Source organism: Branchiostoma lanceolatum, chromosome 4 (genome assembly GCF_035083965.1).
Source record: "Branchiostoma lanceolatum isolate klBraLanc5 chromosome 4, klBraLanc5.hap2, whole genome shotgun sequence".
Classification (NCBI taxonomy): domain Eukaryota; kingdom Metazoa; phylum Chordata; class Leptocardii; order Amphioxiformes; family Branchiostomatidae; genus Branchiostoma; species Branchiostoma lanceolatum.
Window position 1 is genome coordinate 3,303,358 of NC_089725.1, and position 18,853 is coordinate 3,322,210.

Here is an 18,853-nt window from a genome sequence, read left to right on the forward strand (position 1 = left end):
AACACCTGCTTGATTTATTGATTTTCAAACTCTAAAACAAAAAGCCACTAAGGGGCCCAAACCTTCACAACCAATATCCCTCCAAAGAGCTATCTTTCTCTAAACAAGTGCTTTTGCAAAAAGCTGCCATTTTCGCTCAATGAACATGATTATGTACACGTGGTTAGTTGAGGAGTATATCATAACGGGATGTGATATTCTTAATCCGTCACCCTAGCCCTTAATCCGTTAACATAAACTTAAATCCCACAGGATAACCCTTAATCCGTCACCCTTGCCCTTAATCCGTCATGAAAGCCTTTAATCCCTCAGCATTGCCTATGATATGTCACCATACCCTAAATCCGTGGTTATAAACTTTAATCCGACAGCATAAATCTTAATCCATCACCAGAGACCCTAATTCGTTACCCTTTCACTTAATGCGTCCACCTTACCCTTAATCCATCACCATGACCTTTAATCCGTCAATATAACCCTTAATCTGTCAACATAGCTCTTAATCCGTCAGCCTTGCACTTGATCCGACAGCATATCCATTAATCCATCCCCACAGCCCCTAATCCGTTGCCCTTTCCCTTAATCTGTCATAATAACCCTTAATCTCAATCACCCTAGCCCTTAATTCTTATTATAACGTATAGTACACCTTTGGAAAATGAAGGCAGAAATGACATACATGAGGTATAAATGACATGGCACTGGTCCAAATTATGGTTGTACATTTACCAAGCAAGCAAGCAAGCAACCAATCAACCATACGTAGAAGCATCCGTTGAATGGTGTTTTCCGTTATAATGAACAATAAAAAAAATTGAGGCATGGTTTGGATCTAAGATCATAATATAAAGACGTTGTATACATCAGACGGATTTTTGAAAAGAAAAAAAGGAGAGAAAAAAAAACCTTCCCCTGACGGATTCGAACCGAGGACCTTCGAGTCCACACGTCACGACCTTCCACGATGAGCTAGTGGTATAAGCCATTCTGGTACACTACTTTAAAGGTATCTATTGGTATCTATTGGTAAAACCTCTATGCATGGTAAATTTTTTGGTCATTTTCTTGACAAAACTAGTTTCTTCTTGTTCAGTTTTCTGGTATAGATGTAATATGGCCATGTATAAAAACATGGATGTAATGTACTACCTTCCAAGATCCATGGATCGCATGTAACGGACGTAATACACTTTTAAGTTTAAAACCTAGTTCACAACATTTCATTAACATAATTTATGAACATTCGCTCGTTACTCGATTACTGCAATTATTAGCATGTTTCATTACACTTTTTTAGGCATACAATAAGATAAAGCTATTGTTAACCACAAAATAGTTTGTTTTTTTTTGTGAGAATTTTGTTATGTAACGATAACCTAACTGTATGATTTAAAATGTCAACACCACACTGTAAAGTTTACAAATATACTTCACAAACATTGATGCAGGGTTGAAAGGATTGAATCAAGATCCATCTATCTATCTATGCATCTTACCATGCATCGTACCATGGTGTCATTGGGTCTCAGTTCATTTTCGCGGCTGACCGCGAAAATGAAAAAATCATGACCATAGAATGTCCAGAACACGAGATATCAAAAGAGGAAGTTCCACTGCAGTAATTTACAAAGTCTCTAGGGCCCCAAAGTCTAGGTTTCTATGTTTCATCAAAACCTACCCACATACCGCAAATATCAAGACAATCCACCCACTCAGGCATTCTCTAGTTACTGTGTCCAAACACAGAAAGACACTCACACACTCCCCAAAACATATACAAAAACTTATATAATTAACCTTCTTGGCGAAGGTTAAATGATAACATAGACATAAATAATTCGCTCAAACTGCACAAGTCATGTATAATCTTTAATTGACGTTATTGACAATTTTTACAGCAACCAAATTACAAAAGATTTCAAGAGACAAAAATATGAAGACAATCCATGTACTAAGTTACACAGTGCAGGTTGTGTCCGAAAAAGCATGTGAAGGCCAAACCGAGTACATATTCGGTCAAACGCGTTCAAATATCATGCAAGAGGTAAACACAAAAATGGGGTGACTTATGAGTCATATCATCCACCCAGGCATTCTCTAGTTACCGTGTCCAAACGCAGAAACACACTCATAAATCCTATCATGTAAATACATTTGTCCAAACGTTTAGAAGCACATTTGAAAATTTACATGTCCTTTAAGTTAATTCCTGTATTATTTGTTATTATTTGAACTTTTATTGTTGCTATGTATTATTATGTAAGGGGTTGAACCCCCCAGGATTCGTTGAAAAACGCCGCCAGGCGATACTGTATTCCTGGATAAATAAAATAAACAAACAAACAAGATTTGATGTTTTAAGCAAAATTTCAAAACAATATTTATTTACATTGCAATCTTGTCATGTCAAATCTACTCTATTCATTCCCCTCTGCTAGGTGATATGTCACTCATTCTCATTTAAATGTACACATTTTGTAATCTCCGTTACCGTTACAAGTAAGACGTTCCTGGCATTAGGATATGCCACATATAAGATGTCAAACTTTAGTTTTTATGACGACTTAAAACTTTTATAGCTTTTAAAAACGGCATTTGGTACCTTATATGTGGCATATCTTAATGTCAGGAATGTCTTACTTCTAACGGTAACGGAGATTGCAAAATGTGTACATTTAAATGAGATCGAGCAATGTATCTCTCCTTCTGATTGGTCAACATCGTCTGGCCACAACTTCTCGTCATATTTTGCTTTTCAGAAATAGCCAGTTTCAGAGAGTGACAATGCATGCTGAAAGATGCAAATTTTCCTCCTAGCCCATCTTAACCCCTAGCTAAGTTTTTACTCCAAAATGTCAGAGAAGCAAGGAAATAAATTGGTGTGGCCTTATCTAGTCTTTATCCTGATGGACCTTCCAAATGCAATGCTACCCTGGAATCCAGAGCATATGTACCGGCCCGCGCTCCGAGTTACTTGGGCCTACCCTTCTGCTCCCCCGAAGATCTACCCCGTCCCACTCTCCGCTAGCCACCCAATCTCCGCTTGTATCTAATTAATCTGAAGGGTATTCAGGGGGGTATCAGAATATTGATACTGTATAATACAACTGCTGCCTAGTCCAGGTTCAAGGTCAAATTGCCAATACAATTACGTACTTGAATTCAGAAAAATATTATTAGCCAAACCAGAACACTCTCCTCTGGGGCTGTCTATGGCTTTAAAGCTTGTACCTTACTTTTGACTAATACCCTCATTGAGATACAAAATGCATCTTCAGCCACAAGTCTAACAGTCTATTTAAAGTGCTTTCAATGCTGAAAAATAAATTCCATTTCAGAAACTGCTCACTAAGGGCCATTTGCTCATTCTTCAGCTATTTCATGACTATTACAACAAATTCTCTTATTCTGATGAAGTAGATTTATTAAGGGCTCACAGACATGTGTGATTATTGTGATGTTCAGTCCCAATGTATACCTCATACAATTTTGGTGTAGGATTTGCTGTCATAAACCTACCATACGACAAATGTTGACATGCCCTTATCTGTAAAAAGATGAACATATTCAAGAATCCTTTTTCATTGAAGGGAAAAGGACGCTAAAAGTCATCTGCTTGTGACAGTAGTCAATAATCAAATCATTTGTATGGGGTTTTAGGTAACAGTTAGCTTGCTATCCTTTGCTTGTATGCCTTGTGACTCTCGACAATGGCATGCACAACACTGGGCTCTGCCAGGGTGGACACGTCTCCCAACTCCTCTTCTTTGTCAGTGGAAATCTTGCGCAAGATTCGTCTCATGATCTTCCCAGATCTGGTCTTTGGTAATCCAGGAGTGATCTGAAATAACAAGATTTTCCATTTAATATGTACTGAGTATGTACTACTGAATTTATAACAATGTACCATGAATACACTTAGAGTCCATTCCAAGTCACCAAATGGGTTTTTAGATGATATTTGTAATTAGTTTGAATTAATTTGAATAAAAGAATATCTTAGTCACAATAATTCTTAATTTTTCAAAAAAATTGAATTTGAAAATTTGAATTTATTTGAATCCAATTAGATGTTTTAGAAATATTTTGAAAGGGACTCCACACAAAAATCTTTACTTGGAATAATTTGCAAATATCTATGCTATTCTTCTAAATTTTGAAATATAGAGCAATGTTTACAAATAGTGGATTAGGGTAATTGTCCCCATAAAAGTAGGTGCTAATCCAGTCCTATTGTCTGCCTCTGTGTATTTTTAGATGTCACTGCTGGACACTGTTATGCCCTTTGTGCAAGCCATGGTGCCCAAGCATAATTTGCAAAGATGTGTGAATTGCTTTCTTCACAGCCCACTGACCCAGTTACAAATAATTTAAAAAAATGGTACAAAATGGTAGAATGCTGTAACCATTATTTAGAAGCTATTAGAAATATCATATTCCACATCATCAATATTTCCAAAGTTTTACTAAACCTGGCAAATGATTATAAAGTTGAAATGACATATTTCCGAAGTATGAAATCTCCAAGACAAATAATTACAAAGAATAAAAAAAACAGTTGTAAATTATGACAATAACCCTTGCGGTGACTTGGAATGGACTATGTATGAATTGTTATCTCCTATAGATATAGTACCGGTATTACATATATTAAATAGATACATTCATACGTGTAACATTATATTTACACCACGTACTTCAGTCACCGATATGACTGAGTATGACTGTTGCTCAATTCTTACCAAAATAGTATCAGGTACTGCATACGCTGCAATGCTTTTCCTCACCAGATCCTTCAGCTCCTTTGCAATGTCTTCTTCATCACGACGAACTCCTTCTTTCAAGATCACAAATGCATATGGCACTAGGGTAGGGGGAAAAAGACTTTGCTGTATGCTTACAGTTTTATCATAATCCAAAAAAAGTGAACATACATATTAGGCCACACCAATTTAATTTGTTGGTTCTCAAATTTTTTGAAAATATGCTTAAGTGGAAATAGCCTGGGTGCCATCCTATTTCTACCGGGGCTCCTACACTCGCTACCCTAAAAAATTTTTTAGGGTAGCGAGTGTAGGAGCCCCGGTAGAAATTGGATGGCACCCAGGCTAAAGTGGAAAAACATGTCAAAAATAAAGCCAGAGGACCAGGTTTACACCTTGGGAGCACTTGGTTTTATGGATCGAATACAGTTATATTCAAGTTCTCCTTCCTGCCCTCTGCTTTTATGTTGTCTGCTTGCTATATTATCATTTTAAAAAGTCTGAGAACCAAGGAATTAAACTGGTGTCGCCTTAAAGCAGGGTGGAAAAATCAAAATCAGCCAGTCTGAATTTCACATAGTTCACATACATTTTGAAAAGATTACAAATACACGTCATCACAAAAATTTATATACACTCAGCACAAAAAGTTTGGAAACTTAACTTTGGTCGATCATATCTCCGTTGTTTCTTGATCAATTTCAATGATTTATGTATCGTTGAAAAGCTTGTGTGATCTTCTTTCCCATGATACCAAACGTATTATGATTGTAAATTAATGGAATGAACACCAGACCTGCTTATGCGAGCGGGTCACATAAAAAAAATGCCCAGATTACCCCACTAATGTCAAACGCTCAATTCAGTATTTTTCTTCTGCTGGTATCACGACGTGGCTTGTGTACGAGGGTAATATGAAACTTGAATCAACAAAACACATTAATATGAAAGCCAAGGTTAGTCTTCATCCAAACCAACAAAAAAAAATGCGTAAAGGAGCCTCAGTTATGATGAAGGTGGCTTAATACTGAGTACACACGCCATGCGCTGTCACCACAGCCCGGTACATCCTCCTCATGTGTCACCAGTTTTGTTACGCGGCCCCTGGCTATTTTTCCACAAGAAGTCGTCGCAGGTCGACCAGTGTTGTTCTGTTGATCATTTTTGTGTGCACAGCTTGCCCAACCTGATCAGTGATCACTGAGACTGTGTTCAATTGTGTTGAGATCTGGGCTGCAGGAGGGCCATTCTATCCTCTGTATTCCTGCATACTGGAGGTGGTCTGGAAATGGCTCTCATTCTATATGGACGTGCACTATCATCTTGCAGAATGGCACCCAGTCTCATATTGCAGGTAAGGATCTAGGAAATGTGACTGGATGGAGAAAGGTGTCTCTATATCTTGACACATTGAGGTTGCTTAGGACGATTAGCCTGGTTTTTCTTCTGGCAGTTAACGTTGTACTGCCCCACACTATGACACTGGCTCCAACAAACAAACAGTCAGTCTATCTGTGCAACAGTCAGCATAGGGTTCTCCTCGCTGCCCCCACACTTTCATTTACCCAACAGTCGAAATAAACCCTCTCTTATCTGTAGCTGTGAACATAACATTCCTCCACACACTGTTCCATTCCCGATGTGGACAACACCACCACCCTGCGCTGAGTGTTAATTAACGCTAGCATGGAAATTTGGGCACTTTTCTTCTACAACCCACTCGCGTAAGCAGGCCTGGCGCTCGCTTCATGAGATTGCAATTATAATGACTTGGGTATCATAGGAAAGGAAATTACACAAGCTTTCCAACAATAAAAAATGCATTGAAATTGATCAAGAAACAATGGATATACGATCGACTAAAGTTAAGTTTCCAAACTTTTTGTGCTGAGTGTACAATTTGTACAAAGTTTATTGAGGCAATTGGCAAAGGAAACCACTGCCTTATCTTGTTTCATTGTAACACCCAATTGTACAGGGCCACAGTCTTATGTAGAAATGACTGTTGCAGCTGTTTTGTCCTTGAATACTCATGGCCCGGCTGTTGTTCAATATTGTTTAGCTATTCTGCAAGCTGAAAACATTGTCATCAAAAACTTGAATACTTACACAATATAACTTTGAAACTTCAATAATATTATTGCGTACATTTGTTCACATGCTGATCAAGGTTAGACATCCAGGTGATAAATTATGCCAAATAGCAGTTACTCAAACAACTGGATAAAATTTGGAAACGGTCAGATATTTCAGGTAGCTCCCATTACCATTCGTCCGTCTTTCCTATGTTGTTTTGAGTAAACAACAGATAAACAAAGAAACACAATGGCACATACCTTCTCCTTTTACTTCATGTGGAGTACCAATGACAGCTGTTTCAGCTACATCATGATGCTCATCCTAAAAAGATAAGAACATTAGGTTGGCTTCCCCTCCTATGCTTCGCTCACTCGGTGGTTTTATTCGGTGATTATAGCACATGACCAGGCGTTATGACACCATATAAACCTCGGGGCGGGTCATTAACCCTTAATTAACAGATACATGTAAGTTGTCCAAGTTAATGCCTATTTTGCATATCTAACTGCATTCTGTTCTGTTGTCCTAAAGATACAATTGGGTTATCAATGATACAATTCTCATGTCCTTACCATGGCATCCTCAATCTCTGCTGTGCCGATTCTGTGTCCACTGATGTTGATGACATCATCCATGCGTCCAGTGATGTGATAGTAACCCTTGTGATCCCTATGAGCTCCGTCTCCCGAGAAATACGTCCCTATGACAGGAAGATCACAGCATTTGTTTCTGTTCTCAACATATATTAAACTCATCTTACAAGGAATATTCAGTTCAGTACAGCAACTGCAAATTGAATCTGAGAAGGTTATAGCCTGTCTAAGTGGAGGGTAGTTTTGTGGCAATTAGTTGACAACTTGCTGAAAATGCTATGACGTTTTGAGTTTGTTAATGGGGAGAGAAGGCGTCTTCCCGAGCAGCAAAATATATAATTCCATCGAGGATTGGAAGGACATACTGTAAATGCATTTAAGTTTGCGTTCCTCAATACTGCTGGTGGTGAGACATCTATACATAAGGAGTGAAAGCTTGCTTCCAGAATGTTCTGGCTATTACTTTGTGTTCTGACTGTAGGAGAGTAGGCCCACTGGGTACAAGCCCTGTGTCAACTGACAGGTTTTAGGTGTGTTTTCATTACCTTCGCCGAGAAGGTTATGCAGAGGTTAGCGTTTGTTTGTGTGTGTGTGTGTGTGTTTGTTTGTAACGTACAGCATAACTCGAGAAGGCTTGGATGGATTGTCTTGATATTTGGTAGGTAGGTAGGTCTTGATGAGACAAGGAAATGATTAGATTTTGGGTCCCCTCGCGGCTTGTTGCGGTACTGCAGCAGAACTTCCTGTTTAGATATCTCGTGTTCTGGACATGCTATGTTCCTGATTTTTGAGTGGTAGATAGCTCTTTGGACAGAGATTAAGTGGTGTAGGTTTGGGCCCCCTAGCGGCTTTTTTGGAACTGCAGGAGCAGGTTTGCTTCAGACTTTGAAATGGAATAACTCAAGAAGGGCCTGATTGATGGTCATGATTTTTGGTAAGTAGATAGCTTGAGGTCTCGGGCCGGACTTTTTTTACAATTTCGTATGTAGGCCGACACCCCCAGCCCGAGGGGCTACAATTCCGCCAAGAAAAGTAGGACGGAAAATGTAATCATATCTACGAAAAGCGGTTTCTGGCTGCTTTCCGATGTATTTATCGGTAGCGTCTATTGTCTCTTTATTTTGGGTAGAAACCGTAGAAAAAAATGTACATTTTGGACCCAAAAAGTATCATTTTTTAACGCTTTTTTGATCGAACCTGCTTGAAAAAAACGAGTTTTCCTGGGGTCACGGCATACATGCTGAGAAAGCTTGGTAAATGATGGCTCTGAAAAATGAGAAGAAAAAAAAAAGTCATGTGATAACTTTTTCGCGATCTCCGATGACCCAAATTCGGTGAAAATGCATTAAAAACGCTGCTATTTGGGTCATCAGGTGAGAAAACCGCATCACCGTTGCCGCGGACTAATACAAAAAAGGCTTCGATGGCGGACCAACTGCACCGCGCCCCAAAATACTACAACTCACGGGCTTTTCAGAAGATTCAAAATATTTATGCACAGCTAAAACCATCACCAAGCAATCTCGGGCAGAAATCAGGGTGACAACCACACACTTCCGGCAGATTACCGGGTCATGACCCAACCCCCGGTCACAATTGAACTCCAACCTGGAACCTTGAGTGATGATGTACATGATGAGATACGTATTATGCAAATCAGTATGTAATTTGCATAATTAATGAGGAAAGTTTATACATCAGCCAAAGTCCATAATAGTCTTACATATGTCTCAAACATGTGACATATGTAACTGAGGAGGAGAGAAATATTAATAGATATCAACTATGCAAATGAAGACCTCATTTGCATAATTAATGAGAAAATACTATAACTCAAGATGGGCTTGATGGATGGTCTTGATTTTTGGTAAGTAGATAGCTTGAGTGATGATGTACATGATTAGATACTTATCATGCAAATAAGTAGCTAATTTGCATAATTAATGAGGAAAGGTCATACATCAGCCAACTTCCATGATAGGACTCTCAAACATGTGATATATGTAACTTAGGTGGAGAGAAATATTAATAGATATCAAATATGCTCTCATTTGCATAATTAATGAGAAAATACTGTAACTTAAGATGGGCTTGATGGATGGTCTTGATTTTTGGTATGTAGATAGCGTACGTGATGCCTTGTATGATTGGATGTAATTGTGCAAATCAGATTCTAATTTGCATAACTAATGAGACAATTTTAAAAGCCCGCTGTGTTCCATGATATGATTTTTCAAATATGAGACATTCGTAGCTGAGGAAGAGAGGAATGTTAATAGATAGAAAATATGCAATTGTAGGCGTAATTTACATAATTATTGAGAAACTACTATAATTACATACAGGTAAATGATGGCAATTTCATACTTGTGGCATTTGAAAGTTATGTGAATGTGAACATCGTTGACTCTTAAGGACCTCATTTGCATAATTGATGATAAATGTTAGCATAACCTTCTTTGATAAGCTCATACTTTGGAAGACGATCAACTGATATGATTTATGATTGATGAGAAACACTCCTAAATACATCAGTCATAAAAGTTAAGAAATTTGGCGAAGGTATGAGGTCGTGGAACTCTAGTTTATTTATCGGTATTTAGATTTACCACATTTGTGGAAGGATTGACATAACAGGTGACTATCACCTTTTCAAGATCTCAACCCTGACCAGACTGTAAGGTTTGGACCATCGCACACCGGGGCATGCCCCTTCTCTTTTTCGAAAGGTATGGTGGGTTCTTTAACGTGTGCAGGGTGTGGCTCTCCCCAAACATGGGACCTCCATTTAACGTCCTATCCGAGGGACGTCCCTAACCAAAGCTCAGTGAATGAAGTGAGGAAATTTGTGTTTAGTGCCTTTCCCGAGGGCACAACGCCCGCGGGCCCATGTCCAGACACGTCTGGGGGTAAGCCGGGTTCGAACTCGGGTTCCCTTGTTTGACGGCCGAATGTTCTAGCCGTTGCGCCACACGACGCCACTTTACCACTACCATGCAGGGAATATTCCCCGGACTGTGCCAGATGACAGCCACATGTTACAGAGATTGCTTAAGCAATGTAACAGATTTTTAAACTTTCCTTGTTAATTATGCAAATTAGGTGGTCTAAAATCCAATCATTTTGAGATTTTATACGTACCTACTGACATACCAAATATGAATACAGAATACAGAACCATGCTCGGTAAAGCATTACCTTCTCGTTGAAGGTAACAATTTTATTTATTTTTTAGCAAGTGTAACAGAACACTTCACAGTCTCTCAGGCAGCATGGCTGATTTCGAGAGCCAAAATTTACAGGGACAAAACACAAATGTGTAAATAAAAATTACACTAAGTTATAATACAGTTTAACTTACCAGTCATCAAAAGTGGTCATACAACTCAGTTTAACATCAATAAAGATCCTTAAAATACTCAAATACAGACTACCATAATTGAATCAGAACAAATTTGTATGTAAGTTTGTTCAGAGTTCAGCGGTCAAGATATAGGTGTAGGCCTTTCAAGACTGTCTCACAACACTACCCCAGGTAGGACATGTTTAGCCAACAAAAGCTAGGAGGAACGAAATGTTCTTACCTGGATAGGGTCTGAAATATGTATCCAGGTACCTCTCATGGTCTCCAAAGATTGTTCGTGCAATGCCTGGCCAGGGTTTCCTGACACACAATGCACCTGAGACCTCCTTGCCAGTCAGCTCCTTTCCCTTCAGGTAAAATAAAGAAGTCAATAATTCACATCAGTCACAGTTATTCTTAGGCCGCACCAAGTCAATTTGTTGGTTCTCGGATTTTTCAGGAAAAATTGAAGCGACAGGGCGAGAGAAAAAAATCTTTCCAAAAATGGGTCAAGATAGTAGAGGTTTACATGAGATAAAGAATGACAGGATTATGCAAGTTTTCAGTATATTATGATTCCAAATATTACGACTAGAATTATTCGACCATTTGTTTAGTAAACCAAAAGAAGCATCAAAATACAATCTAAGTATTTGTGCAATGACTGGGAAATCACAATATTTTAGAGGGATCCCTGACTTAGCAAAGCCCCCATTTTTCAAAAAAATAATAAAGTACCATCTAGAATATGAACGTAGCGGGCGGATTTTGAGGGGAATTACGTTTAATTGAGAGGTGATTTTGTGAATGGGGGATCTGGCGAAGTTTGTTCTTTTTTCCTTCCGAAAACCAACAAATTAAATTGGTGTGGCCTTAGTTACAGTTTGAGGGCTTGAAATGTTAAATTTGTCTTAATCAAGCTTTAATATTCCTTTCTTCTTGGGATAGTTTTTTCTTCTAGCCTTGCTGAAAATCCCATGACAAAAAGAACTGTGCTGGTGGTTAATACAATGTATTTACTAGATACAAAGTAAATAAATAGCAACTAACAGATGGATAAGCATAAAAGTTAATAATCTTAGCAAATGCCCACAAACGCCCACTCTGGCGAAGTCCGCGCTTCACGAATCTAATTTTTTTGGCTTGGAATATGTTCAGGTTGTTCTCCCATTAATTAATCCTGAGTTTCAAGTCAATCCATCGATCTGAAGTTAAATAAAGTGAACTTGAAGATCCTTACCTGGCTTTTTAGCGAATGCCCAGCAAAAAAGGCTTTTTAGCGAATGCCCACTATATCAGCCAAAATATCGGCCATCGTGACACGGGCGCTAAATTTAACACCATAAACATGTTCAACAAGTTGTCCCCTGAATGTGTACTGAGCGTCCGTGCTCTACACGCCTGTAAAGTCACTTTATTTTACGAAATACACGGCGTGGGAATCAACGGCCCTGGACGTAAAAATCCAATATGGCGGCTCATTTGTATATTTGGGACAGGTTACCAGCGGCCTCTACCCCGTATATGTGCCGCGGGCCGCGCCGTGTATTTCGTAAAATAAAGTGACTTTAAGGGCGTGTACAGCATGGAAATTGAGTACACATTCAGGGGACAACTTGTTGAACATGTTTATGGTGTTAGATTTAGCGCCTGTGTCACGATGGCCGATATTTTGGCTGATATATTGGGCATTCGCTAAAAAGCCATTTTTTGCTGGGCATTCACTAAAAAGCCAGGTAAGGATCTTCAAGTTCGCTTTATTTAACTTCAAATCGATGGATTGACTTGAAACTCAGGATTAATTAATGGGAGCACAACTTGAACATATTCCGAGCAAAAAATATTAGATTGGTATAGCGCAGACTTCGCCAGAGTGGGCGTTTGTGGGCATTCGCTAAAAAGCCTGTCCCAATCTATTCTCAGTCGATAACATACATTATTAAGAAGTAAAACTGTTCTCCAACTAAAAAATTGGACTCACTGGAATTTTCAACTAATTCTTCAGTTTTCTGAGTCAATTGCTGAGGCCATGTGACTTTCTGCAACTGTGACGTCGGCAATGGGTCAAATGTTATTCGTTAGTCGGAGGTTGCTAAAAACCAGATTCTTAGAACACATATGACCCAGCCCTGAGTAATCAGAGGTCTCAAAACATATTGATACTGAGTCCCTGGGTCATACAGTTTGGTTGGAGCCTGGTGTCTATATATCCTTTAAGCCAGCCGAATTTGTAGATCGACCGAAGCTCGCCGAATTTCAAACTCGCCCGAGCGTCGAAAGAAAATCTCGGGTGACGTCCGTCGAACATTAAAAACGAAAAATCCCCCATGAGATGGTACCATCTCTTGGACATGGACGAAGTCAGAATCGACTAACCTGGTAAAAGGCCAATATTTGGATCAACTTTGATTTCTAAAAATCGTCCGAAGCCCCCGTAATCGACAGGACGTTGGCCGTACTTCAGCCGAAAACCTCCATTTGAAGCTCGCCAACACGTCGGCCGAGCTGAATTTCTTATTTTTGAAGGGGCTTTATGACACTAGTAAAGGAGGTCATTTACATCAGGGCACACCAACCTCCTATCAACCAGGATGGGGACCAATATCAACTTCCAACATTTGACCCATAGCTGACGTCACACGCTCCTCCACAGTGTCACAATAAACCGTCCTATTTCACTGAATATGTGTGTGCAAGTCTTTTGTACTGCCTAACGAGTGCTATTGGCACCGGGGTTCGTCACACAGATGGTCATAGGTCGTATTTGCTGCGCATAGCATGGTGGGAGACGCAAACTATTCTGGGCACAAGTAGATTAGTGGCAGGAGAATGCTAAACTCCCTCCAATGGCAAATTCCCTTCTATGACATGACTCCTCTCTGGCAAGGTAGAGGGGTGATCTTAACACCCTCACATCGCCAACAACAAGGTACTTTCTAAATCTCTGTTTCTTATAACGTATCGCCATTTGCAAATTTTAGCCCCAAAATAGTTAACTTGCGACTTGTTTTAGGACATGGTGGTTTGTAGAAATAACGTTAACGGTTACAAGTAGGGGTGGATACCGGTTCGCTGGACCTGAATCGGACCTTTATAACATCCAAGAACCGAGTCCAACAAACCTGAAAGCCAAAAACCTGAGTCCAAAAAAACCTGAACAAAGTACAAATATATTTTTCTATTTTGTTTGATAAAAAGTGTTTTGAGTCTCCTCTCTGACAAAAAAGGCCTTTAAAATAAGTGCAACATTCAAATAAGATGCGAATCTAATTCAAATATCAAACACAGGTTTATCTTAAAAGTCTTCTCACCAAGAAACTTTTATAGTCGTGTGTGTCAGTATCAATTCTCTATGCTTAATTTTGGTCTAATGAAACAAAACATCAACTGGACACGATCAGGTCCAGGTTCAGGTCCGACCTGAACCTAAATCTCTGGACCTAAACTTGGACTTGGACCTTATTAAGCCGAACCGGCATCCACCCCTAGTTACAAGTGCAGAAGATCGACCATACTGGCGTGCGTACACAACTACTGAGGATTAAAGGTTATCAAGAACAGCCCAAAGGAAAACTATTCTAAAAGTGAGAGCAGTGAATTCCAGAAAGTATATTTTGTTGACATAATTCTAAGCCCATGATCTAAACCTATGTCTTCTTCGCTGTGGTGGGTACCAGCTTGCTGACGTCATAAGTGCAGAAAGTCACATGGCCAGACTGTTGACGAAGACTGAGCAAATTCTGGTCAGTCCAGTTTTTTAGTTGGAGAGTTATTAACTTTTCATAAGGCCACAGCAAGTGACTTTTATGGATGACATCAGAGCGCTCATTCATTTTTGCCTATTTTGAACAATTTTTTTCCCTCCCTCATCAAATTCTGCAGAGGATATCATCCACAAAATTTACTTGCTGTTGCCGAAAGCAGATAAATTAGTGACAGGTTTCACCTGATCAGGTCCTGGCTACAAGCATGTCAAGCACCAGTAGCAGCAACAAACAACAGCAGGCAGCGAGTCATTTGAAATCACAGAGGAACAGTATTTTAATCATTCACTTGGTTGTGCAGGAGTCAATTATTACATGCATAAGGGCAATTAACATAAGCATGGAAAAGACATGCTAAATGACTTACACATTTACATAATATATGCTTGGTCATGAACACCTTTATAACTCTTTCACATGTTGCAATATTGACAGACCTATAATCTACCACTTAGATGAATTGTGACACTTTTGCATCAATTATGCAAATTATGAAATTAATTTGCATATTGGTATCTCTTGATATTCCACTTGCCATAAACTACAGGTATTTGAGACTGTAAATGTAATGGAAACACTATAGACAAATATAGATTTTCCATATGAATTATGCAAATTAAATTATTCCAATTAGCATAATTTGCTATTCATTATGTACATTTCTGTCTAAGCTACCTGTATACTAAATATCATGGAAATCTGTAATTCATTTGTTCACTTATTCTCCTTCTAGAAGATCTTCATAATAATAAATGCCCCTGCAATTCCAGAGCAAGCTGCTTAAAGTTCTGCTGCAGTACCAAGGTCACATACAAAGGGGCCCAAAATCGACCTTGAATTTCGGATTCCCAACACCTGCTCACAAACCAAATATTATTGTAATCCATCTAGATTGGTTCTTGAGTTATGCTGACTAGAGTAGGCCGGAAACACAAACAGACAAACACACAGACACGCCAAAAACAATATCTCCATTTTTTATGGAGATAGTGAGCATTTGCTTGCAGAGTGATGATTTTATGGTGAAAGATCATTGCAAAAACCATAAGTTTAAGGACAAGGTTTTTTTTTCAAATTTGAAAATCAACGGTACCTCATCATTGAACAGCGCAGGTTCAATTCCAAAGAACGGCCTCATGGGGCCATGTAAGATTTCAGCACCAGGTTGAGAGGGTCTGGGGGTGATCATGATGCCTCCAGTTTCTGAATACATTCAAGAAAAAAGAAGAAATATGTCTGTCACATCAAAGTCTTACTCTCAGTACTATTACAATATTGCTTACCTTTCCAAAAGAATGACTTCATGTCCTCAGAGGCAGCTGTCTTAGGATTATGTAACAAAAGTAGAGAAATTGATTTGCAAGTAGTGTTGCTTGGAATATCACAAAACAAGATGCACACAGCACGGCTACACGAAGGGAAACTTTCTAAAACGTGGCTAAAATAAAAATCCTTTGGGAATAGATTAAACATGAACGTTTTGCTTTATATTTACGTAGTAAATTGAGTAATTTGCTACAGTCCTACCATACTTATGATAGGCTCCTTTTCAGTGAGATGTGCAAAATGGAAATTAGCAAAAAATGAATCAGTTTTCATGCAGACACACCTAACATCCACTACCATAATACTGCCAACTAATCATTGTACTGCCAAGTTTAAAAAGCAATGAATTTAAAGGTGCAACAACAGTGATTTCTGAAGTATGTACACTTCAGACATCAAGGTGCTTAATACACTCTAAAAAAAAGTCCTCAATAACGACTCTGCCCCTGGTGGGAGGCTCAAAGGACAAGGGGAGGAGTAGTTTTTTGAGAAACATGTCCCTCCCCAAAGCTAGGTATTCATTTTTTACATGTAGCTGTCACTCAGTAAGTGAAGTGAGGAAGTGCCTTTCCCATATGCAAGGACACAACATCAACGGGGCATGCCAGGATTTGAACCCAGGACCTCTGTCTGATTTACACCAACAATGTATTCCCTCCCTCTATTAGTCTATAGGGAGAGGAATATATTCCCTCCCTCTATAGGGAGAGGTGAATATAAAAATGGGGGGAGGGCCATTGAAAAAAAAAATTGAGCTCGGTGGTAGGGCCATGGAAATTTCTGTTGAACCGGGGGAGGGGGTCGCGGAAAAAGATTTTAACAGACCCTCGTTGCACTAGCCCTACACCACTAGAAAATATCAGATAGTCCCTAAGATAATTATAGGTTAAGGAGTTTAAAGTTACCTGTTTGCCACCAGGTATCCACCAGATCACACCTGCCCTCTCCAACCACGTTGTTATACCAGTCACCTGCCTCCACATTCAGCGGTTCTCCAACTGGAACCAACATCATATAATGTAAATCCAAAGTTTGCAACAATATATAATGATAACTTTATTGCAAGTTCATGCCCGAAGGCTAATTGCAGGCAAACAAGTACATGGAAATACATGGGAATCGACACAGTTATCTAGTCTACAATGAATGTTCTATTTTAACTAAGGTTGACTATGGTTGGGTTTGACTTCACTTGATGTGGGTGATAACTTACAGCTGCCGGTTTTATTTGTACATTTTTGTTGCAATTATTGTTGTATTTTTTCGCTAAATTTGTCCCCTCCTTTTATTTCTGTTACTTTGTTAACATTTTGTCAACATTGGCATACAGGATCACTAAGTACAGGTCTCTTTGTCCACACTAATGAAGTCATGTAACTTCTTCCTCACCACAAGAGCTATCTACAAAATAAAAATCATGACCATAGCTTGACCAGAACACACTCAAGATCTAACAAGAGTCTTAGGACCCAAAATCTCCATGAAACTTTGTTTTTTATTAAACCAGTTCCCCCCATTCTATATCGCTCAATGGTATGACCGCCATGGCCACCTGTCAGGGGCCCAGGAGAAGTGACCCACTTTCGCTATTAATAGCTACTAACATCTGTTAGTAGTGCCACAATATACAATGGACAACACTGCAAATATAAATTAAGTCCAATTTGCATAATTTGCAGTTCATTGTATACATCTCTGTCTAAGCTATCTGCATAGTAAAAAACATGAAAATCTGTCGCTCCTTTCTTCAGTTATTCTCCTTAAAAGATTTTGACAAATACGCCATTGCAGTTCCAGTGACACATACCAGGGGGCCCAAAATCGACTTTGACCTTTCTCCTCCCGACACCTACCCACATACCAAATATCATTACAATCCATCAACACATTCTATAGTTATGCTGACTTTACGCATCCGGTGACACAAACATACACACACGGTGACACAAACATACACACACACGCAAACACACTAACTTTGCATGATTTGCACTTAAGTGTGTACATCACTGTCCAACCTACCTGCGTACCAAATAACATAAAAATCTGTTGTTCCTTTCTTCAGTTATTCTCCTTTAGAACATTTTTACAAATAGGCCATTGCAGTTCCAGTGACACATACCAGGGGGCCCAAAATCAACCTTGACCTTTCTCCTCCCAGCACATACCCACATACCAACTATCATTACAATCCATCTACACGTTCTACAGTTATGCTGACTTTAAGCATCCAGCGACACACATGCAAACGATTTTCCTCCTTACTTATGCAAATTCAGTCTCATTTGCATAATTTGCACTTAAGTGTGTACATCTCTGTCCAACCTATCTGTGTACCAAATAACATGACAATCTGTCGATCCTTTCTTCAGTTATTCTCCTTAGAAAATTTTTACAAATACGCCATTGCAGTTCCAGTGACACATACCAGGGGGCCCAAAATCGACCTTGACCTTCCTCCTCCTAACACCTACCCACATACCAAATATCATTACAATCCATGTACATGTTCTACAGTTACCGTATTTCTTCTAATAAAGGACGCACCCCAAATAAAGTGCGCACCCCCGATTTGGGCTTCACCGCAACCCCAATCACGCCAGCTGAGATACTTCACAGAAAAACCTTAATAAAGTGCGCACCCCCGATCTGCCGCCGATCGCTCGGCCCGTGTCTCCAAGATGTGACCACGCCCCGGTATTCGGCACGCTATGAAGTCCTGGTGTCTTTCTTAATCGTTCCATTTTCAAGGAATTTTCGGGAAAACATTACCATTATTTGGGGTCAACACTCAACCCTCTACTCCGCTCAAATTTTGACTAAAAAGTTTTGAAGTTTAAACGTCACGCTGAGAACCTCGCGCCAGGATATCTGACAATTTTTGTTGATATTGAAGGACCAGACGATGATCCGCTTGATTTCTACCGGGCTAGTCAAAGACAAACGTGTAAAACGCATTTTGAGATAAAATAAAAGTTCGTCTCT

At 39.3% G+C, this 18,853-nt stretch overlaps 1 protein-coding gene across 2 annotated transcripts in view; it reads right to left on the bottom strand.

The window, feature by feature from the left end:
* Nucleotides 1–1,856: 1,856 nt before the first annotated feature.
* The window catches only part of LOC136432243 (acetyl-coenzyme A synthetase 2-like, mitochondrial), a 36,448-nt gene continuing 19,451 nt past the window's right edge, over nucleotides 1,857–18,853 (bottom strand). The window contains exons 9-16 of one of the 2 annotated variants that reach the window (XM_066423322.1): nucleotides 16,774–16,866; nucleotides 15,636–15,745; nucleotides 14,725–14,739; nucleotides 11,020–11,146; nucleotides 7,415–7,542; nucleotides 7,100–7,163; nucleotides 4,743–4,864; nucleotides 1,857–3,841 (exon numbers count right to left, since the gene is read on the bottom strand). In XM_066423322.1, coding sequence (XP_066279419.1) covers nucleotides 3,668–3,841; nucleotides 4,743–4,864; nucleotides 7,100–7,163; nucleotides 7,415–7,542; nucleotides 11,020–11,146; nucleotides 14,725–14,739; nucleotides 15,636–15,745; nucleotides 16,774–16,866 — 833 coding nt within the window. In that variant the 3' untranslated portion in view covers nucleotides 1,857–3,667. The remainder of the gene's footprint in view (nucleotides 3,842–4,742; nucleotides 4,865–7,099; nucleotides 7,164–7,414; nucleotides 7,543–11,019; nucleotides 11,147–14,724; nucleotides 14,740–15,635; nucleotides 15,746–16,773; nucleotides 16,867–18,853) is intronic. The other variant, XM_066423323.1, reaches the window with a different exon arrangement.